A 24268-nucleotide genomic window follows, 5' to 3' on the forward strand; every position below is an offset into this window, starting at 1 on the left:
TCTGTAGAGTTTAGTTATATAGTAATGGATCCCTCCAAATTCTAGAGCAGAGACAGTATTTTAAAATTAATGAATTGATGTCAGCTCACCTCTGTGTACAAACAGTAGAGCATACTACAGGCCCTTCGCCCCATGGTATTATACCAACCTTTTAATCTATACTAAGATCAATCTAATCCTTCTCTCCCACATAGGCCTCCATTTTTCATGTAATTATCTAGGAGTCTCTTAAATGTCCCTAACATACTGTTTCTACCACTAACCACGACTATGCATTCCACACACACACACCACTGTGTAGATTCTGACATCCCCCTATACTTTCCACCAATCATCTTAAAATTATGCCCTCTCACATTTCCACCCTAGGAAAAAAGGTGTTGGCTGTCCATTCAATCAATGCCTCTTATCATCTTACACACCCCTATCGAGTTATCTCTCATCCTCCTCCACTCCAAAGACAAAAGTCCTAGCTCACTCAACCTTTCCTCATAAGACATGCTCTCTAATTTAGGCTGCATCTTAGTAAATCTCCTCTGCACCCTCTCTAAAGGTTCCACATCCTTCCTATAATGAGGCAACCAGAACTAATCTGAGTTTTATAGAGCTGCAGCATTACCTTGCAGCTTTTGAATTCAATCTCCCAACTAAAGGAGCCTAACACACCACAGACCTTGTTAACAAGCCTATCAACTTTGAGGGATGTTATGGACCTGGACCTCAAAATCCATCTGTTCTTCCACACTTCTAAGAATACTGCCATTAACCCTGTACTCTGCCTCCAAGTTTGACCTTCCAAACTGAATCACTTCACACTTTTTCTGGATTGAACCCCATCTTCCACCTCTCAGCCCAGCTCTGTGACCTGCTAATTTCCCCTGGTATCCTCCACACTATCACCAACCATCAAGTATTCTGCAGACTTACTAACCTAATCTTCGACTTGTCATTCAAATCATTTATAAAAATCACAATGAGCAGTGGTCCCAGAAAAGATTCCTGTGGAACACCACTGCTCACCACCCTCCAGGCAGAATACACTTCACCCGCTCCCTCCTCTGCCTTGCGGGCAAGCTAATTCTGAATCCACAAGGTCATGTTTCCCTGAATCCCATGCGTCCTGACTTTCTGAATGAGCCTACCATGCCTTGTTAAATACTTTACCAAATTCCATATACACTACATCGACTGTTCTACCTTCATCAATGTGTTTTACCACATCCTCAACAATTCAATCAGGTTCATGAGGCATGATCTTCCCCTCACAAACTCATGCTGACTATCCCTACACAGACAACACTTCTCCAAATGCTTGTAAATCCCGTCTCTAAGAAACCTCTCCAACAGTTTGCCCACCACTGACACAACACTCTCTGGACTGTAACTTCCCAAGATTACCCCTATTATAGAGTCATCGAGAAGTAGAGTGCAGAAACAGGACCTTTGGCCCATCTATTCATGCTAAAACCATTTAAACTGTTTACATCGACCTGCATGGGACTGTAGCCCTCCATACCACTACCATCCATGTACCTCCTATCTAAATTTCTCTTAAACATTGAAATCGCGCTCACGTGCACCACTTGTGCTGGTATCTCACTCCGCACTCTTTGAATGAAGTTTCACCTCATGTTCCCCTTAAACTTTTTACCTTTCACCCTTGACCCTTAACCCATGACCACTGGTTATAGTCCCATTCAAACTCAGTGGAAAAAGCCTGCTTGCATTTACCCTATCTACACCTCATAATTTTGTATACCTCTATCAAATCTCCTCTCAATCCTTCTTGAACAAAGGAATTAATTTACTACCCTCCAATATTCTGGTACTACTCGTGGCCAGTGTGGGAAAGTGGGACCATTTTGGAAAGAGTTCATGTAACAAGGCTTAGGCAGAGGGCAGAAGAAACAATGGTCCTGAGTCTATGGGGAATTCTCAGCAGTGTCAGAATTTCTGCATAAAACACAAGTCTCAGCTTGTGCTTGTTTGACCTTGTTTTATCAACTGAAAGAAGCAGATTATTTGTTTTTGAAGGAGACAAACAGCAAAAAGCATTAGGTCATTTAGAAATTAGAACACCAAATATTTATGCATTTTTAATCTTTGTTTTTGAATTCAAGAAATATTTTGATAGCCAGTTGAGTTAGTGGGTGATGGCATAAACTGATGAGTTTTCCCTTTTCTTTGCTCTACCAACTGTCCATCATTCCTCGCTACTTAACCTTGTGACAAATTATACTGCAGAAGACCGTGTTGACAGATGCTCGCTGTACTGGACTAAGCCAGCTCTGGATGGTGCAAGTTTTGTACTGCTGTCAGCAGTTAATGCAGCCGATTTCGAATTCAGACTTTTTCAGCTGCAAAACTGGAATCCTCGATTAGAAATGGTGATTGAAGCAAGAATCACCATCAACATTTAAAGGTCAGGAAAGGGAAATAAAAGATTTGCTCATATGAGCCCAAGGATAAATATCATGTTTCGCGCTAACCACCCATTTCCATGCTGCCACTTGCACAGAGATCAGATCTGCTGTACACACCCACCTTGGAAAAACCCCTGTATGCTAACTCCCTTGAGTCAACACACAAATAACTTCAGGTAAGACTTTCCTGGATGAGCGATTTGAACTGATACAGTGGGAATGTCCTGATCTCAGATCCTGCATGCCTGGTGCGACACTAATGAGTACAGAGGGATGCAGTACTGAGGTGGTTAAGTCACCGGACTAGTATTCGGAGACTGAGCCATTAGTCTGAACCAGCATTTAAATTCAAGATAGTAAATCTAGATTAAAAGGCCACTATTAATGACATTAAATCTGAAATCACCGGATTGTTGCACCAACCCATTTAGTTCACTGATATCCTTTGGGGAATCCTATCCTTACTGGTCGGGAATGTGGAGGGAAAAAGAGAGAAATTTATTCTCTTGTTTAATCCTGCACAAAGATTGTATGACCTCATGTAATATAACTCGAGTGTATGGTTCAACAAGCACACTTTTGTGTCTGATGCTGGAAGGTCAGTCCAATAACTTCACTTATTCAACAAAGGAAATTACATGACACCACTAAAGTCAGCGTGAACAAAGCAGCACATGACTCAGCCACTGCAAGCTTGGCCATCTGGAACCACTACTCATCTGCAGTTAATAAAGCAGGAATAATTCCAACTAATACATCTACAGGTTGTGTTGGTCGTTGATTCAAACAGTTCATTTCACTGTACGTTTCAATGTTTATGTAACAAATAAAGCTAATCTCTTTCATCTTTATTAGCCAAATCCTTCCCCATTACCAACTCCCCAAAACTGACTTGTAGACATTGAGTTTTTATACTCTGAAGCAAATTTGAGAATTATACAGATATTAGTGAACTAGATAAAACATCAGAATTATCAGACACAACTGACTCAAGGCCTAACTTTCTCTGAAACAACCTCCAAAATGAAGTATTATTGTTTGCTTATCAGAAAGCAAAATAATCAGGAAAAAAGCACCTACCTTCATTGGAAGTAAAGTCTTCAGCAGTGATGGGAATATCAAGACGAATTTTTTTCAAACAGGTCTGAAATGAAAATTTGATAGTGACAAAATGTTGCAAGTTACTTGGCCTGAAATTATTAATGACCCACCTTTTCTCCAGAAGATGCCAACCTACATTCAACTGAAGAAACATCATCATTATACAAATAAAAATAGACAAATACAAGACCCGTTCCTGGGGACTAGATTGCTTAATGTTACACGTATGTATGTCATATCATCCACTCTTTATGAAAATTAAAAGCTTAATGAAAAGCAGGGGCCATTTTGTGGTTTGAGAGTTGGGAATTTTTCACTGAGCATCTGAAGAATAATGTTTGAAGATCTCGGGTGTCGTGTGCAAATGCACTTCATAGCTGAAGGCCAAACAACAAACACCAGCTGGTTGCTGCACTGAGATTTGTTAATCACATTTGCAATCCTATCAAGATTCTAGTGAGGAATCCGAAATGATGTACAAGATAACTGCCAAATAACAATAGATGGGGAAAAGTGGCATCTTCTGTAAGTTATGGCAATTTAGCTGGTGAAAATAAATGGGGAATATTGACATAACAAGTGAGAGAGATAAATGCTGACAGAAAGCTATTAACTAAAGCACAAAAACAGAGTACAAGGTTTATGGACAAATAACACTCAGAAGTTGTTTGTAGGAGTGTTGGTATACAATCACACAGAAAGTGTCCGGACCAACAAGGACACGGAGGCTCCACTACATTTTACAAACGTAACATATACAAATATTAGAAATCAATCCAGGAGACACTCAGCAAGTCGGGCAGCATTTGTGCAGAGAAACAGAGTTAATATTTCAGGTTAACCTTTCATAGATTCTGATGAAAGATCATTAGTTTGAAACATTAACTGTCATATCACTCATACTCAGCACCATACCAGGAGGAGGAAACTGAACAAGACAGCAGCTCCAAAATAAACAAAGGTTAAAGGAATGATTAAAGGAATAATGAGGTTCAACGAGTTACTTCCAATGAAACCTGATGTCAAGACATACACTCAGTGGCCAAAAACACTTCATTAAAGGGAAAGGTCAGTGGAGAATGGCCAAACTGGCTCAAGTGGACAGGAAGATGACAGTAATTCATATAACCATGTGTTACAACAGCGGTGTGAGGAAGAGCATCTCTGAATGGACATGTCGAACCTTGAAGTGGATGGGCTACAGCAGTAGAAGACCACAAACTCGGTGACCTCTTTATTACATACAGGCAATACCTAGCTCAAAGTGGCCACTAAGTGTATGCAAGTGAATAAAAAAGCATACAAGCAAATTATAGCCACTCTAATTACTCACAGGCGATTACTGCAGTGGCCTGAAATTAAATATGAATTGTTAAGTAGATGTGGAAAGAATGTTCCCAAGGTGGGAGAGTCTAGGACAAGAGGGCACAGCCTCAGGATAGAGGGGCGCCCATTTAAAACAGAGATGTAGAGAAACTTCTTTAGCCAAAGGGTGGGTGAATTTGTGGAATTTGTTACCACAGGCAGCTGTGGAGGCCAGGTTGTTGGGTGAATTTAAGGCAAAGCTTGATAGGTTCTTGATTGGACATGGCGTTAAAGGTTACGGGGAGAAGGCTGGGGAGTGGAACTGAGGAGGGGAGAAAAGAATCAGCCGTGATCGAATGGCGGAGCAGACTCGATGGGCCAAATGGCCTAATTCTACTCCCATGTCTTATGGTCTTATAAAAACAGAATGCTGAAAACACTCAGCAGGTCAAGTAGCATCTGTGGAGAGTGAAATAGAGTTAATGCTTCTGGTCAAACCCTTTTTGAAATGTTATTACTGTTAAAGAGGAAACAATTATTTACTCTCAGCAGGTTTCCAGACAAGGCAATGTAATAAAGATTAAATAATGAATTGTAGTGATATTATGTGAAAGATAAAATTCAGCTAAGTATCTTCTCTGCTTTTCTTCAATACCTGCATGAAAACAGATCCTGTAATGCCAGTCTCAAGTCTACCTCTCTGACAGTGCAGCTGTCCCTCTGCACTGCTGTGAAGCAGCATGCCAGGATCTGAGGCTCAGGTCTCGAAATGGCATCTAATGCCACCACTTTCTGATTGGAGCCTGAGCCTGCAAATGTTGACATCAATTTATCCTTCTGCTGCTAACAGAGGTTCAGTCTCTGTTGTGTAATGGTTGCCATAGAAACAATTCTACCACTCTCTAACCATCAGTAACTATACACAATCCAAGAATAGATGTAATCATATGAATAACTACTGCCGCAACTTCATCCATTTGGTGTCAAATTAATTTTTAAATTGCTGTCAACTGCTTCAAAAAATATTTTTGACTCAAATCCACCCTGTTTCAGAATGGAAAAGAATTTATTTAAACATACAGCATAGTAACAGGCCCTTCCAGCCAATGAGCCTGCACAACCCAATTATACCCATGTGGCCAATTACCTACTAACCAGTATGTCTTCTGAATGTGAGAGGAAACCCACAGAGTCATGGGGATAAAGTACACACACCTTACACACAGCAGCAGGAAAACTCAAGGTAATACAACAGAAAAGGTTACCTGAACTTCCTTTTTACCACCCAAGGCTTCCACTTTTGCAACAAACTCTTCAAATTGTAATTTGGGGTACAGCCTGTGAGCCCAATGTTCCATGTGCCACAGCAGAGTCTTCACGTCTTCATTCTTAACACAAAGGAGGTAAAAAACAGAATAAAATTAATTTAAATGTTTGCTCAAAACCTGGCTGGAATTCTTGAGAAATGTCTGACCCAATTATCTTGCATGTCCATCAGTATCAAGTACTTAGGTAATAGTTAAGAGTGCTTAAAAGTGTAATATTACACTTGCTTTGCAAATAGATCATAGTGCATGAACCATTTGAAGTTAGTTAACATGTCCATCAAAGCGTCATTTTTTGATGATGGTTCGACCACTATGAACCAAAGTGGACCAGGTGCAGTGAATTATAGGATCCATTGAGCTTGCCCACCATAAGATGAACAATACAAAGAAGTCAAGCACACATCTTTCCCAGAGTCACAGACCCAATACAACAGGGGCACAGGCCCTTAAGAACAACCAGTCCATAAGACATAGGAGCAAAGTTAGGCCATTCGGCCAATCAAGTCTGCTCCACCATTCCATGATGGCTGACTTATTATTCCTCTCAACCCCAATTCTCCTGCCTTCTCTCCGTAACCTTTTGACACCCTTACTAATTAAGAGCCTACCAACCTCTGCTTTAAATATACTGAATGTCGATGCTGACTAGTGCCCACCTAGCTCGTTCCAATCACTTGTCCAAATAATTCTTCAATGATACTAATGTACCTGCCTCACCACTTCCTCTGGCAGCTCATGCAAAGACTCACCACCCTCCGCTTGAAAATATTACCCCTCAGGCCCCTTTCTCCTCTTACCCTAGTTCTGGACTTCCTTACACTGGGAAAAGACTTCCCTTACCATTCACCTTATCTCATAATTTTAGATATTCCTGTAAGATCGTCCATATTTCAAGAGACAAAGACCAAGTGTAGAAGGTTCATGTATTAACAAAGTATGTATGCAGTATACAACTCGGAGATTTATCTTCTCCAGACCAACCTCCCCTTATAAACTCAGGCCCTCCTGTCCTGGCAACATCCTTGTTTATGCTTAGTTTGGCTTACTTATCCTGTGAACTTTCCTATTGGAGCCAATTGTTTTATTATGAAACTGCTACACAATATAAATGTAAATATACATCAGCAACTTTGTTCACTGGGTAATTAAATGTCACATTGATGCAAAACAGCTTTCTAACCAGGACCTGTTAAGACATGGGGCAGAATGGCAATGTATATTTATATAACACCTTTAAAGTGGAAAACTGCAAGATCTTCATAGCTGCACTATCAAATTGACAGAAAGCCACATACAGAAATATACAGATGAGCAAAGGCCAGGTGGAAAGTAGAGCCCCTTAAATAAGGGGAGGGAAAAATCAAAGTGAAAAGGTGTAGGACCCAGATTCCATAGTTTTGAGCCCAGATGACAACTGGCAATCATCCTGGGCTCCTCACCATCAAGGTCATCTTCAAGTGGTGGTACATCGAGATTACATCACCATCACTAAGGCTCCTCATCACCCAGGACATGCCCTCTTCCCATGACTACTGTCGAGGATGTGGTACAGGAGCCTGAACACTCAACAATTTAGGAACAGCTTCTTCCCCTCCACTATTGGATTTCTGAATGGTTCACAAGCCCATGGACATCACCCCGTTATTCCTTTTGACAGAGGCCAGCAAGTACAAGCAGTGAGTGAAATGATCTGACCTTCAACATGGGCAGCTGATTTTTGAGCGAGTTCCAGCAGGGTGGTTGTCTGTTTCCCTGGCTTACCTCGTGTCCTTTACCTTTGAATCGGACACCATCAAACAAGTTTCGTAAAGCTGGTAATCCTGGATCTGAAGTCAACCTTTGATACAAAAACAAACAATATTTAGTAAAACTCCGCTGCTTCTGAGTACAATGGTTCAGATCCTGAACTAGTAATCCAGAGACTTCAATTCAAATCCCATATGGGCAGCAGTGGGATTTATACAGTGACACAAGGAACTGAAGATACTGAAGACTAGAGGGAAAAAAATAAGCTACTACAGGAACTCAGCAGGTCAAACCACATCTGTAGAGATCTGCCCAGCAGCTTAAGTTTGTTTTGAGGCCATTATAGGTTAACAACGATCATATGGAATGTTGGGGCAGGTTTCAGGGGCCTTGCAGCCTACTCCCGCTCCTATTTTCTTGTGTCCCTGTAGTCACCGTAACCTTCTGTTCTTTGTTAGCCAACTTTTTAATCCATGGTATTAATAACCCTTTATGCTACATGCTTTAACTTTGCTGATAAGCATTTATTTACTTATTAAGATACAGCGCATAATAGGCCCTTCCGGCCCTTCAAGCCACGCCACCCAGCTATCCCCCGATTTAATCCTAGCCTAATTATGGGACAATTGACAATGACCAATTAAGACCATAAGATACAGGAGCAGAATTAGGACATTTGGCTCACTGAGTCTGCTGTCACTGGATCATGGCTGATCCAATTTTCCTTTCAGCCTCAATATCCTGCCTTCTCTCCATATCCCTTCATGCCCTCATCAATCAAGAATCTATCAACTTCGGCTTTAAATATAGTCCCCCGTTGCTACCTCTCCAGCATCATCTTCCAGCAGTCCGATATCCACTCTCGCCTCTTTTACACTCTATGTATCTGAAGAAACCTTTGGAATCCTCTTTAATATTATTGTTGAGCTTACTTTCAAATTCCATCTTTACTTTCTTAATGACTTTCTTTAGTTGCCTTCTGTTGAAGCTTCCCAATTCTCTAACTTCCCACTAATTTTTATTCTATTATATAGCCTTTCTTTAGCTTTTTAATGTTAACTTTGACCTCTTTTGTTAGCCATGGTTGTGTCATCTTTCCTTTAGAATACTTCTTCCTCTTTGGCATGTATATATCCTGTGTCTTCTGAATTGCTTCCAGAAATTCCAGCTATTGCTGCTTTGCCGTCATCTCTGCCAGTGTTCTTTTCCATTGAATTCTGGCCAACTCCTCTCCCATGCCTCTGTAATTCCCTTTACTCCATTGTATTATTGATACATCTGACTTTAGCTTCTCAGATTTCAGGGTGAATTCAATCATATTATGACCACATAGCCCTAAAGATTCTTTTACCTTCAGCTCCCTAATCAATTCTGGTTCATTGCAAAACACCCAATCCAGAATAGCTGATCCCCTAGTGGGCTCAACCATGAGCTGCTCTAAAAAGCCATCTCATAGGCATCTAGAAATTCCCCCACTTGGAATCCAGTACCAAACTGATTTTCCCATTCTACCTGCACATTGAAGTCCTACATGACTATTGTAACATTCAATACATACAAAATGCTGGAGGAACTCAGCAGGCCAGGCAGCATCTATGGAAAAAAGTACAGTCAACGTTTCGGGCTAAGACCCTTTGGCAGGAACGTCAACTGTACTGTTTTTCCATAGATGCTGCCTGGCCTGCTGAGTTCCTCCAGCATTTTGTCTGTGTTGCTTGGATTTCCAGCCACTGCAGATTTTTTCTTGTTTGTGACTATTGCAACATTGCCCTTTTTGCCATGCATTTTCTATCACCTGTTGTAATTTGTAGGCCACATCCTTACTAATGTTTGGGAGTCTGTATACAACTCCCATCAGAGTCTTTTTACCCTAGCAGTTCCTTAGTTCTATCCACAATGAATCAGCACCTTCCAACCCCATGTCACCTTTCTCTAATAATTTGATTTCATTTTTTACCGACACCTCTGCCTTCCAGCCTGTCCTTTCAATACAATGTGTATCCTTGGACATTAAGCTCACAGCTGTGACCTTCAGCTGTATTCACCTTTTCGATTCTGTCCACCTTTGATGTTGCAACTCATCCTGTTGACTGCACCTTGCCCTATCAAAAGCCTCTCCTCACTACACATTGCCTGCCGCACTATTACCTGCCTTTTCTACGATAATTCTTGCATTGAGATATACGCAGCTCAAGGCACTAGTCGCACTATGCTCAACCTTTTGATTCCTGACTTTGAGGTCTTACTAACATGTCTTCACAACCTCTCCACTAACTGCTCTGGCACTCTGGTTCCCATTTAAACCCCACCATGCAGCATTAACAAACCTTCCTGCTAGGGTATTGGCCCCACCCCCCCTCCAGTTCAGGTGCAGGCTGTCCCTTCTGTACAGGTCCCACCTTCACCGGAAGAGAGCCCTCCTACACCAACTGCTTAGCCACGTATTAAACTGTATAACCTTCCTAGTTCTGGCCTCACTGATACGTGGCACGGGTAGCAATCCTGAGATCACAACCCTAGAAATTCTGCCCTTTAACTTAGCACCTAGCTCCCTATGAACAACATCATCACTTGTCCAACCCGTGTCATTGGACCACGACTTCTGGCTGTTCACTCTCCCACTTAAGAACGCCAAGGACTCGATCCGAGATATCCCTGACCCAGGCACCCAGGAGGTAACAAACCATCCAGAATCTCACTCTTGCCTACAGAACTTCCTGTTCATTCCCTTTACTAACTAATCCTCCATCACCACAGCACGGCTCTATTTCCCCCTCTTCTGTTCTGAGTCACAGAGGTAGACTCAGTGCCTGCGACTTTCCTCCATTGGGTCATCCCCTCTGACAGCACCCAAAGTGATATACCTGTTGCTGAGGGGGCTAGCCACAGGGGTACTCTGCACTAGCACCTTCACACTTTTCCCCTTCCTGACTGTCACCAGTTTCTTATGTCTTGCACCTTGGGTGTAACTAACTCTCTGTCCTATCTATCATCCCCTTCAGCCTCCCAAATGATCTAGAATTCAACCAGTTCCAATTCCTTAATGCGGTTTGTTAGAAGCTGCAAAGTACTCCACTTCAAAACTGTTATCCTCTTTAATCATTACCTAACAAAATATTCAATCAAGTTGGTTAAAAAATGTAGCTCAAAGTCAAGAAAATCTGCAGATGCCAGAAATCCAAGCAACACACACAAAATGCTAGAGGAACATAGAGGCCACACTCAGGTTGTACGAGCAACACCTTATATTCTGTCTGGGTAGCCTCCAACCTGATGGCATGAACACTGACTTCTCAAACTTCAAGTAACTGCCCCTCCTTCACCATTCCCATTTCCCTCTCTCACTTCATCTCCTTACCCGCCCATCACCTCCCCCTGGACCTCCTCCTTCCCTTTCTTCCGTGGTCTTCTACCCTCTCCTATCAGAATCTCCCTTCTCCAGCCCTTAATCTCTTTCATCTATCAACACAGCTCTTTACTTCATCACCACCCCCCCTGTTTCACCCATCACCTACCTCTTTGTACTTCTTCCCCCCTCCTCCCACCTTCTTGCTCTGACGTCTCACTTCCTTTTCAGTCCTGATGAAGGGTCTTGGCCTAAAACGTTGACTGTTTACTCTTTTCCATAGATGCTGCCTGGCCTGCTGAGTTCTTCCAGCATTATGCGTGTGTTGCTTGGTTAAAAAATGTGCTGCTTTCCTTAATTACTCCATTTTTCTCCAGGTGAGTATCACTCCTGTCTTGGATTGATGTTTCTAAAAGCTTTCCCATCAGAGGTTAAGCTGACTGGCCAATATTTGCTAGGTTTATCCTTGCTCATTCTGTGAAGAAGGGAGAAACACTGAAACTCTGCAGCTCTCTGACACTATTCCTATGATCAATGAGGACTGAAAGATTCTGGTCAGTACCCCAATAACTCAGTCAAAGCCACCTCCTTCACTTACTCTAGTAAAGACAGGTGCAAACTACACATTACCTTTACACTGCCCTCACCAACCATGTACAAGATTCCATTTAACAGGCTACTTTACCATGGATTATATCCTTACAGAACACTTTTAGATTCCCAACTACATCAGCTGCTACGTTTGTCATACACACTTATCCCTTAATTTAGTTCTCACTTCCCTCTAATTCTTAATAATCAAACTATATGCAAACTATTTTGCTCAACCTCCCGCTGTACCAGTTCTGTCATCCAGGGAGCTCTGCACGTGTTTATTCTTGCTTTGCTCCTCATGGGAATGTGTCTCAACTGTCCCTGAAGCACTTGTTCTGCTGCAGTCGTACCAGGCGCTGCCTGGAGAATAGCTTTAGTTATGAACAACAGCATCCACTTTAACAGAGTTTAAACCTTTAGTTACCGCTGAGCATCCAGTTTCGGCTGTGGCCTCCTTACACTTTTCCTGAGTACTACAGGCTCCTTAGATTGAGTTCCCTCTTGTCGAGCTTCATCTTCTGCAGAAACAAAATTCAATGCAAATAAAACGACATAAGGTACATGAATAAGGTGGCTGGTAATCTATTACAGTCTAAGTATTCAGAATCAGTGTGCTGGGTGGTTCGGCTGAGTAGTTATGGCACTGGACTAGCAAGTTCTTCACAGTGTGAGATCTTGCCAATGCAGTTGCAACATGCGGGGTCATGAGGAAAAGTGAGTAGTGGTAACTCCGGAACTGCTGTGTGGACCGAGAGAGGTTTGTGAACACAAGGTGACGTCCACCTGCTCAAAAAGGTAAACTTCTTTTTTAACTAAAGGCAGAAGCAGATCAGAATTCTCCAGCTAAGACTAGGTTCTGTCCAGGATTCCTCATCACTGCCACCTTACACCCTTACCTAACACCCATAGCCCCATAACTGCAAATGAATATTGTTCAATTGATGTCAAAATATGCATTGCCTGGCAGACACCACCACGTACATCAGTTTAAAATTTTCATAAGTGTGCAGAATGATAATTAAGTTCCCAAGATATGCCTACCAACCAGGTAACTTTGACCACCGAACATCACAGTTAGCAAATGATGTTCTAGTCCACTCTGTGCCACTAATCATAGTTCCAATGCCATAGACAAATTTACCAATAACACCACTGTGGGGGTGATGAATCAGCTTACCAGAGCGAGACAGGACACCTGGTTGAGTGGTTCCACAAAAACAGCTTCTCACTCAATGTCAGTCAAACCAAAGAGTTGATTGTTGATTTCAGCAAGTGGACATAAGAGATTCTGCAGATGCTGGACACCTTGTGCAACACACACACCATTGCCCTGAAACATCAACTGTTTGTTTTCCTCCATAAATGCTGCCTGACCTGCTGAGTTCCTCCATCAGTTTGTGTGTGTTGTTCAGGAAAGGGGAAGGACGACGAACACACGCCAGTCTACATTGCAGGGAAGTAGCAAAGCAGTCAGCTGCTTTAAATTCTTAGGCATTAACGTATCAGATGACCGTCCTGGGTCCAGCACATAAATGCACAATCACAATGAAAATGAACCAGTGTCCTTACTGAGATCAAGGAGGCTCAGCTTATCACTGAAGACTAACAGAATTCTACAGATTTACTGTTGAAAATGTCATGAATGGTTGCATCATGGTTTGGTATGGCAATTCAAATGTGCAGGAACACAAGAAGCTGCAGAGTAGTGCACTCTGTCCAAAACACAACAGGCACATCACGCCCCACCATCGTTATGGAGGTTCTACCTCAAGAAGGCAGCATCCATCCAGGATCCCCACTTACGGGCCAAGCCATCATCTCACAGCTACAATCAGACAGGAGGTACAGAAGCCTGAAATCTCACATAACGAAGTTCAAAAACAGCAACTGCCTAAGAACCAGTCTGTTCTCGAACCAACCGGCACAACCCTACTCGCTGCAGTTTAGCAACACCATAATCACTTTGATCACTTTTGCACTAAAATTGTACTGGATTTTTGTCGTTCTATTACATCTTGTAAAGATTGTGTATAATTTATGTTTAAGTTATTTTTTTTATTGTGAATACCGCTTATATGCTATGAACGTGATGCTGTTGCAAATAAGTACATACTTGTGCATAGGACAATAAACTTGACTTTGAAAAAGTTACTTTGGGAGAACACAAATACCCACATAAAATATTTAAAAAAACAAGGTAACACAGAAAATTTCACCTGAACTCAGAATTAATGTAATGTATTAGTTATTAAACAAAGCTATTTATTTGTTAAAATTTAATTTACAAGTTCAATTTTACTCCCTGGCTGTACTTCTACTCCCTGAGTACAGGCAGAGACTAAAGACTGCAGCACCAGTAGTGAGGACCAAAAAGGTCTGGACAAGGGAAGCACAGGAGTGCCTACAGAACTGCTTTGAATCGGTGGACTGGACTGTATTCAAGGATTCATCTTTGAACCTGGGTGAGTATGCTGCAGTTGTTACCGACTTTATTAAAACCTGTGTGGATGAGTGTGTGCCTACAAAGACTCACTGTACATTCCCAAACCAAAAGCTGCGGATGAACCAGGAGGTACGTCGTCTGCTGAAGGCTAGATCCGTGGCATTCAAGTCTGGCAACCCAGGCCTGTACCAGAAAACCAGGTATGACTTGCGGAGGGCTATTTCAAGGGCAAAGAGACAATTTCGAACGAGGTTGGAGGCGACATCAGATGTACTACAACTCTGGCAGGGTCTGCAAGACATTACTTCCTACAAAGCGAAACCCAATAGCATGAATGGCAGCGATGCTTCACTACCAGATGAACTCACCACCTTCTATGCTTGCTTTGAAAGGGAGAACACAGCTACAGCTGTGAAGATCTCTGCTGCACCTGGTGACCCTGTGATCTCTGTCTCAGAGGCCGATGTTAGGCTGTCTTTAAAGAGAATGAACCCTTGCAAGGCAGAAGGTCCCGATGGAGTACCTGGTAAGGCTCTGAAAACCTGTACCAACCAACTAGCGGTAGTATTCAAGGACATTTTCAACCTCTCACTACTAAGGGCGGAAGTTCCCACTTGCTTCAAAAAGGCAATAATTATACCAGTGCCGAAGAAGAACGATGTGCGCTGTCTTAATGACTATCGCCCGGTAGCACTCACATCTACAGTGATGAAATGCTTTGAGAGGTTAGTCATGACCAGACTGAACTCCTGCCTCAGCAAGCACCTGGGCACATTGCAGTCTGCCTATCGCCACAATAGATCAACGGCAGATGCAATCTCAATGGCTCTCCACACGACTTTAGACCACCTGGACAACACAGACACCTGTATCAGGATGCTGTTTATCGACTATAGCTCCCCATTTAATACCATCATTCCCACAATCCTGATTGAGAAGTTGCAGAACCTGGGCCTCTGTACCTCCCTCTGCAATTGGATCCTCGACTTCATAACCAGAAGACCACAACTTGTGCAGATTGGTGATAACATATCCTCCTAACTAAGCGCACCTCAGGGGCATGTGCTTAGCCCACTGCTCTACTCTCTGTATATACATGAATGTGTGGCTAGGCATAGCTCAAATACAATCTGTAAATTTGCTGACGATACAACCATTGTTGGTAGAATCTCAGGTGGTGACAAGAGGGCGTACAGGAGTGAGATATGCCAACTAGTGGAGTGGTGCTGCAGCAACAACCTGACACTCAACATCAGTAAGACGAAAGAGCTGATTCAGGAAAGGTAAGACGAAGGAACACATACCAATCCTCATAGAGGGATCAGAAGTGGAGAGAGTGAGCAGTTTCAAGTTCCTGGGCGTCAAGAATTCTGAGGATCTAACCTGGTCCCAACATACTGATGCAGTTATAAAGAAGGCAAGACAGGAACTATACTTCATTAGGAGTTTGAAGAGATTTGGCATGTCAACAAATACACTCAAAAACTTCTACAGATGTACCATGGAGAACATTCTGACAGGCTGCATCACTGACTGGTATGGGAGAGCGGGGGGGGAGCGGCTACTGCACAGGACCGAAAGAAGCTGCAGAAGGTTGTAAATCTAGTCAGCTCCACCTTGGGTACTAGCCTACAAAGTACCCAGGACATCTTCAGGGAACAGTGTCTCAGAAAGGCAGCGTCCATTATTAAGGACGTCCAGCATCCAGGGCATGCCCTTTTCTCACTGTTACCATCAGGCAGAAGATACAGAAGCCTGAAGGCACACACTCAGCAATTCAGGAACAGCTTCTTCTCCTCTGCCATCCGATTTTTAAATGGACATTGAAGCTTTTGACATTACCTCACATTTTTAAAAATATACAGTATTTCTGTTTTTTGCATTTTTTAAATATATTCTATACTGTAATTGATTTACTTATTTATTATTTTTATTTTAATTATTATTTTTTCTTCTATATTATGTATTGCATTGAACTGCTGCTGCTAAGTTAACAATTTTCACGTCACATGCCGGTGATAATAAACCTGATTTTGGTTCAATTTTAAACAGCTGACTCACCACCATCAGCGAAACCTTCACCATACCCCGGTTGGCCAGGTGATGTTGGAGGAGGAAGGGGAGGAAAGATTTCATCTTCTAACTCTTCATTGTCAGGGATATCGAACAAACCATTTTCCAAAGGGTCACTCATCACTGCAACTTGTCCTATCGACTTAAAACAAAAACCAGGTGGGTAAGTCAAAAGAAAAGTGTTACAGACCATAGACATGCTAACACATAATCAAATACTTCAGTTACCTCTCATTGGCCTGGTTGCTCCTTGGGTACCACCCTGATTTCCCTCTGAAGTTGTCATTACCACCTATTTACACCAATTCTACTGATCCTAAGAGACTCCGTAGATGCTGGAAATCCCGAGTAACACATATAAAATGCTGAAGGACTCAGCAGGTCAGGCAGCATCTTTGGAGAAGAATAAAGTGCTGATGGTCAGGACTCACGAAGGGCCTCAACCCAAATCATCGGCTCTTAATTCTTCTCCATAGGTGACCTGACCTGCTCCAGTATTATTTTTCTGGTAATCATGTTTCTTATTCTCCCCACGTTCTTATCAATTCTCTTCAAATTTTTAGATCTTCATATTCTTTGAAATCTCATCAGTTTGTTGGCTTTACCCCAGTATTCATATACTGTTAAAGCAATGTGATATTACCCTAAAACAAATCAATGCAACTGTTAAAAAGCTGAATATACTGTAATCAAACCTCGACAATGTGATTTTTACGAAAGGTAAATCAAGCTTGACAAATCTGCACTAATTATTTGAAGGTGTGACAGGCAGAGCTGATAGAGGGGAATCTGTTGATGTAAATTTTCCAAAAGGATTTGACAAGGTGCCACACGAGAGGCTGATACATAAATTATGGAAGGAATTGTGTTCATGTGGATCGAAAATTTGCTCTCACATAAAAAGCAGTTTTTCAACCAGCAAAGTACTTCAGCGATCAGTTCTTGGTCCTCAACAATGTGTTAACAATTAAAGATGAGCTTTATTTGTCACATGTACATCAAAACATACAGTGAAATTATTATAGGAAATTTACAGGAAAGATATTAGAGGAAAGTTACTAGCATGGTTAGAGCACTGGTTGATTGGTAAGAGGCATCCAGTGGAAATAAAAGGATCCTTTCCTGGTTGGCTGCCAGTGATTAGTGGTATTCCACAGGGGTCGATGTTGGGACCATTTTATATTGTATGTCAATGATTTAGATGATGGAATAGATGACTTTGTTGCCAAGTTTGCAAATGATACGAAGATTGGTGGAGGGGCAGGTAGTGTTGAGGAAACAGGAAGGCTACAGAAGGACTTAGACAGATTAAGAGAATGGGCAAGAAAGTGGCAAATGAAATACAATGTTGGAAAATGCATGATCATGCCCTTTGGTAGAAGAAATAAATAAGCAGACTGTTTTCTAAACGGGGAGAAAAATCCAAAAATCTGAGATCAAAGGGACTTGGGAGTCCTTGTGCAGGACACCCTAAAGGTTAACTTGCAGGTCGGGTCGGTGATGAGGAAGGCAAATGCAGTGTAAGCATTCATTCCAAGAGGCCTAGAAGACAAGAGCAGGGATGTGATGCCGAGCTACACAAGGTACTGGTGAGGCCTCACCTAGAGTATTGTGAACAGCTTCTTATCTAAGTAAAATGTGCTGGCATTGGACAGGGTTCAGTGGAGGTTCACAAGTATGATTCAGGGAATGAAAGGGTCATCATACGAGGAACATCTGATGGCTCTGGGTCTGTACTCGCTGGAATTTAGAAGGATGAAGGGGGACCTCATTGAAACCTTTTAAATGTTGAAAAACCTTGACACAGTAGATGTGGAAAAGATGTTTCCCATGGTGGGAGAGTCTAGGACAAGAGAGCACATACTCAGCATAGGGGAGCATCCATTTAAAACAGAGATGCAACAAATTTCTTCAGTCAGAGGGTGGTGAATTTGTTACAACAGGCAGCTGCAGAGGCCAGGTCGTTGGTGTATTTAAGGCCGTGCTTGATAGGTTCTTGATTGGACACGGCATCAAAGGTTATAGGGAGAAGGTCGGGGAGTGGGGCTGAGGAAAGGGAAAAAAGGATCAGCCGTGATGAAATGGCAGAGCAAATCAATGGGACAAATGCTTAGTTCTGCTCCTATGTTTTATGGTCTTACAGAAATGCGTCATTTGCATCAATTACTAAACTGTCCAAGTCATGCTGAGAATGACCTGAAACGTACTGCGAGGCTTCCTCTACCAACTGAGCACGCCCACAACCTACCCTTTATCTTTTCTACCCACCTGGCTTCACCTATCACCTTCTAACTATACTTCTTCCCCTCCCCCACCTTTTTATTCTGACTTCTTCCCCCTTCCTTTGCGGTCCTGATAGAGGGTCTAGACCTGAAACATCAACTGTTTATTCATTTCCATAAATGCTGCCTGATCGGCTGAGTACCTCCAGTGTTTTATGTGTATTGCTTTCAAATTCCAGCAACTGCAGACTTTCTTGTGTTCATCTATGGAGGGGAATCAACAGCTGACATTTTGGGCCGAGACCCTTTATCGGGACTGGAAGTGAAGAGGGCAGAAGCCAGAATAAGGTGGTGGGTGGAAGGGAAGGAGTACAAGCTGGTAGGTGAAGGGGAAAGAGGGAGAAGGAGGGAGTGAGAAGCTGGAGGTGATAGGTGGAGGAGGTAAAGAGATGAGGAAGGAATCTGATAGGAGAGGACAGTGGACCATACAGGAAAAAGAGGAGGAGGGGAACCAGAGGGAGGTGATGGCCAGGTGAGGAAGAAAAGGGATAAGAAAGGAGCCAAAATGGGGAATGGAAAAATCGCGTTGAATCTCAGGCATTAACTGCCCCTGAGAATGATACAGGCCAGATCATTTGATATATTTAAGGTGGAGAGAGACAAATTATGAAAAAAGTGATCTGAATATCTTGTTCCTTACTCAAATAAAACACAGCCTTTTCAAAGCAGTTTAAGAACTGAAATGCAGTTTTTAAAATTTATACACAACAGATGTTTTCACAGATCATCTGTAAGGATACCCTGCAACCCCCTTTGAAAACTTGGAAACCAGCCAACAGGAATGCAACTCCATCTTCAATTTAACCTGGTTAATGTAAACAAACATGCTATTGGCCACAATTACATCAAGAAATCAATAAATTTTCAATAAATAATTTTAAAATATGGTAGGAATCCATAATTTACAAATATTTAAATTTATTTTTTTTAATTACGTAGCTATTTAAGACCTACATCTCAAATACAAAGTCATCACTGGGTTAATTTTTCTACCTCAGTAACTTGGCAGAAGTGGGAACCCTCTTTAACAGTAATCTTTTCAATGTTAGAGACTCAATCCCCCCCTTTTCATTTCCTAGGGTAAATAACATTTTCTCTGCAGATACTGATTATCAATAAGCAAGGCAGCCCCCAAGATTCTACCACACACGAACACACTGGGGAGAAATTAATGAAGGGCAAACCCGCATATCTTTGGGATATGGAAGGAAACCAGTGGACACTAGACAGAGGAACCGAAATGGTGTCAAGAACGTGCAAGCTCCTCGTAGTACAAGCTTAAATCTGCGAGGCAGCAGCTCTAATCACTCTGTCACTGTGCAGGTCACAGCCAGCACTATCCATATATTTTGCAGAAGGTGCAGAGAATAGTCAGGACAGTTCAGTGACCAGGCCAAAGAAAAGCCTGCATTATTCTAAGAACTGGTTAAGGAAAGATTTATTGGAGGCATTTACAGTATAATTAAGAAAGGCTTTGATAGTGTAAGCACAGAGAAACATCATTGGCTGGAGAATTAGAGCAAGAGGAAAGTGATTGCCAACAGAACCAGATGTACAGTAGGATGGGATGAAAATGTAAACTGTCAAAGTTAAAGGAAATTTACTGTGATGCCTGAAAGAGAAAATTCAATGGTAATTTCACAAAGGCAATAGGATAAATAAGATTTAAAAAAAACACAGAAAGCACTCATTCAGAGAGCAAGTACAGGAATGAGCATTATAAGGATCTTTTTCTATCACATTATAGAACACAGAACAGTACAGCTCATCCAGCCCACAATATTGTGCTGACCTTTTAACCTACTGCAAGATCAATCCAACCCTTCCCTCCCGCATAGCCCTCCATTTTTCTTTCATCCATGTGTCGATCAAATAGTCTCTCAGATGTCCCTGATGTATCTGCCTCTCCACATTCTCTCTCTCACCCCAGCCATTGTCTTTGCACTGATCAAGAAAGAGCTCGCCGCCCCAATTCCACCTTGGTCTCCCCTGAAAACCTTGTCTCATCAAGCATTTTATGACAAACTACAGACAAATTAATCCTGAAATAAAGACATAAAATGCTGGAGGTGCTCAGGTCAGTCAGCATTTGTAGAAAGAGAGACCTTTGAGATCAAAGATCCTTCTGTCACACTGCAAAAGAGAAAACAACTTAGCTTCAAGTGGCAGGGAGGACAAAGGAAGGGTGTCATGCACACTAAACCACCTTCTATAATGTGTTTTATATTGTAAACACATGCTGACATTTATGCACATAGACTGGTCCTGGACTTATTTTCCATCTGGCGTAGTTTGCATTTTGTTGTTTGATTGTTGGGGGGTTTTGTATTGCTATATTTATGCTCTATTCTTGGTTGGTGCGGCTGTAACGAAACCAAATTTCCCTCGGGATTGATAAAGTATATCTATCTATCTATTTTATTCCATATCGGAGCTGGTGCAAGTGTGGAACAAGCTGCCAGCAGAAGCCAAACCACATGATGTACAAGAGAAAATCTGCAGATGCTAGAAATCTGAGCAGTGCACACAAAATGCTGGAGCATTTCTGCTGAAGGATTTCAGCGGAAATGTCGACTGTACTTTTTTCCCATAGACGCTGCCTGGCCTGCTGAGTTCCTCTAGCATTTTGTGTGTGTTGCCAGCAGAGATGATGGATTCGGGTTCCATTTGAACATTTAAGTGAAATTTGGATAGGTACATGAATGGGAGGGGTACAGAGGGCTGGTGGATGGGAGTAGGCAGAATAATAGTTTGATGAAGACTAGATAGTCAAAGGGCCTGTTTCTATGCTGTAGTGTTCTATAACTTTACATCTACCCTTTAACCTCTGACTTTATTGTTATACAATTCTTTATATTTGATGAATGTTGTTTCTGCTGCATGACTGAAGTGCAAAAAGTAAACAGTAACCAATAATAAATCCTCAGTGAGTGCAATACAGCAGAATGGTGCAGATTGTACTGCAGTCTGAAGTAGTGCAAAAAAAGAGCTAAAGTCACAACAGCAGGATACCAGAGCAAGGAGGAGTTAAGAAAACAAGAACATGAAGCAGGAGAGTGAACGTCTCTGTTGAAACGATGGTATATAAAGGGATGCAAAAGTTGGGAATACAGAGCTATAGGATGCAACAAGCAAGCCAGACTTTGCTAGAGGAGAGGGAATAAAGACTGAGGCAATATCACAGATGGATGACCTAGGGCAGAAAGGGCCTGTTCTGAGACACCTGAAACTTAATGTCAAGTCGAAAAGACTCCATTATGCCCAGACAGATCAGGAGCTGTTCCTCGAGCTTAGATTAGAAGCAGAAGATTCAGAATGAAATTTATTTTCACTGACATATGACGAGAAATTGGTCGTTTAGCACCGCAAAGCACGACATAAAAGTTACTCCAAGCGGAGAGACAAATATATTAGGGATACTTAAAGATGTCACAAACAAAAAATTAAAGTCAGTAAGATAAAGAATGAAACTGGGAATTCCAAGTTCTTCTACCTGAAACATTAACTGTTTCTCGTTTCGCAAACAGATACTTAATAGATATGGGAAGAGATTGTCTCTGCCACCCTCTGCGGACCCCTACATAAGCCGCCCCTCTCCCATCACGCACTGTCTCGCCGCCCCCTCCCATCACGCGCTGTCTCCCATCACGCGCTGTCTCGCCGCCCCCTCTCCCATCACGCGCTGTCTCGCCGCCCCCTCTCCCATCACGCGCTGTCTCGCCGCCCCCTCTCCCATCACGCGCTGTCTCGCCGCCCCCTCTCCCATCACGCGCTGTCTCGCCGCCCCCTCTCCCATCACGCGCTGTCTCGCCGCCCCCTCTCCCATCACGCGCTGTCTCGCCGCCCCCTCTCCCATCACGCGCTGTCTCGCCGCCCCCTCTCCCATCACGCGCTGTCTCGCCGCCCCCTCTCCCATCACGCGCTGTCTCGCCGCCCCCTCTCCCATCACGCGCTGTCTCGCCGCCCCCTCTCCCATCACGCGCTGTCTCGCCGCCCCCTCTCCCATCACGCGCTGTCTCGCCGCCCCCTCTCCCATCACGCGCTGTCTCGCCGCCCCCTCTCCCATCACGCGCTGTCTCGCCGCCCCCTCTCCCATCACGCGCTGTCTCGCCGCCCCCTCTCCCATCACGCGCTGTCTCGCCGCCCCCTCTCCCATCACGCGCTGTCTCGCCGCCCCCTCTCCCATCACGCGCTGTCTCGCCGCCCCCTCTCCCATCACGCGCTGTCTCGCCGCCCCCTCTCCCATCACGCGCTGTCTCGCCGCCCCCTCTCCCATCACGCGCTGTCTCGCCGCCCCCTCTCCCATCACGCGCTGTCTCGCCGCCCCCTCTCCCATCACGCGCTGTCTCGCCGCCCCCTCTCCCATCACGCGCTGTCTCGCCGCCCCCTCTCCCATCACGCGCTGTCTCGCCGCCCCCTCTCCCATCACGCGCTGTCTCGCCGCCCCCTCTCCCATCACGCGCTGTCTCGCCGCCCCCTCTCCCATCACGCGCTGTCTCGCCGCCCCCTCTCCCATCACGCGCTGTCTCGCCGCCCCCTCTCCCATCACGCGCTGTCTCGCCGCCCCCTCTCCCATCACGCGCTGTCTCGCCGCCCCTCTCCCATCACGCACTGTCTCGCCCCTCTCCCATCACGCACTGTCTCGCCCCCCTCCCATCACGCACTGTCTCGCCCCTCTCCCATCACGCACTGTCTCGCCGCCCCCCTCCCATCACGCACTGTCTCGCCCCCCTCCCATCACGCACTGTCTCGTCCCTCTCCCATCACGCACTGTCTCGTCCCTCTCCCATCACGCACTGTCTCGCCCCTCTCCCATCACGCACTGTCTCGCCGCCCCCCTCCCATCACGCACTGTCTCGCCCCCCTCCCATCACGCACTGTCTCGCCCCTCTCCCATCACGCACTGTCTCGCCCCTCTCCCATCACGCACTGTCTCGCCGCCCCTCTCCCATCACGCACTGTCTCGCCGCCCCTCTCCCATCACGCACTGTCTCGCCACCCCCCTCCCATCACGCACTGTCTCGCCACCCCCCTCCCATCACGCACTGTCTCGCCACCCCCCTCCCATCACACACTGTCTCGCCGCCCCTCGCCCCCTACATGGGCCGCGGGCTCGGATTTTTCAACAATTTTCAGTTTTAAAAAACAACAAATGTAAAATGTAAATGTAAAAGGTGTTTTTGTGAGAGGGGGTTTAGAGTGGAAACCACAGCGTTTCAAACAGCAGAAATCAGATCGTTATCACAATTAAATCACCTCAGCACCTACCCGGGCTCACGGCCTCACCTTTCTCTCAGACAACCAAAGCGCGCGTTCCACCACCAACCAATCAGATAACCGGCTATCACAGGCAACCAATAGAAACTTAGAATCTATCCGATGGCCAAGGGTAGTCAATCAGAAGCTCAGACCTGGAAAAACAGTGGGTCAGTCAGGGCCTCCGACTGTCTTTACTGGAGGAGACATCCAATAGAAATGAACGTTTCATAATAAACCGAGGACTGATTCGCGCTGATCTTTAAGCCAATCAACCTTTACTTTTCTCTTCCTCATGACATACGTCACGCGCGGGAAGTTTAATTCTTAAACTAAATTGCTGGGGAACCATTCATTTTCTGTCAGAACAT

At 43.9% G+C, this 24268-nt stretch overlaps 1 protein-coding gene across 5 annotated transcripts in view; it reads right to left on the reverse strand.

Annotated features, from left to right (window-relative positions):
• The window catches only part of tipin (timeless interacting protein), a 28006-nt gene extending 4057 nt beyond the window's left edge, over positions 1 to 23949 (reverse strand). The window contains exons 1-6 of one of the 5 annotated variants that reach the window (XM_072277970.1): positions 23928 to 23949; positions 16348 to 16501; positions 12268 to 12361; positions 7919 to 7994; positions 6095 to 6217; positions 3504 to 3567 (exon numbers count right to left, since the gene is read on the reverse strand). In XM_072277970.1, coding sequence (XP_072134071.1) covers positions 3504 to 3567; positions 6095 to 6217; positions 7919 to 7994; positions 12268 to 12361; positions 16348 to 16480 — 490 coding nt within the window. In that variant the 5' untranslated portion in view covers positions 16481 to 16501; positions 23928 to 23949. Of the gene's footprint in view, positions 1 to 3503; positions 3568 to 6094; positions 6218 to 7852; positions 7995 to 12267; positions 12362 to 16347; positions 16502 to 23897 lie in introns of all 5 variants that reach the window. The other 4 variants (XM_072277968.1, XM_072277969.1, XM_072277966.1 and 1 more) reach the window with 4 other exon arrangements.
• Positions 23950 to 24268: the final 319 nt, after the last annotated feature.

The sequence above is a fragment of the Mobula birostris genome, chromosome 14 (assembly GCF_030028105.1).
Source record: "Mobula birostris isolate sMobBir1 chromosome 14, sMobBir1.hap1, whole genome shotgun sequence".
Lineage (NCBI taxonomy): Eukaryota > Metazoa > Chordata > Chondrichthyes > Myliobatiformes > Myliobatidae > Mobula > Mobula birostris.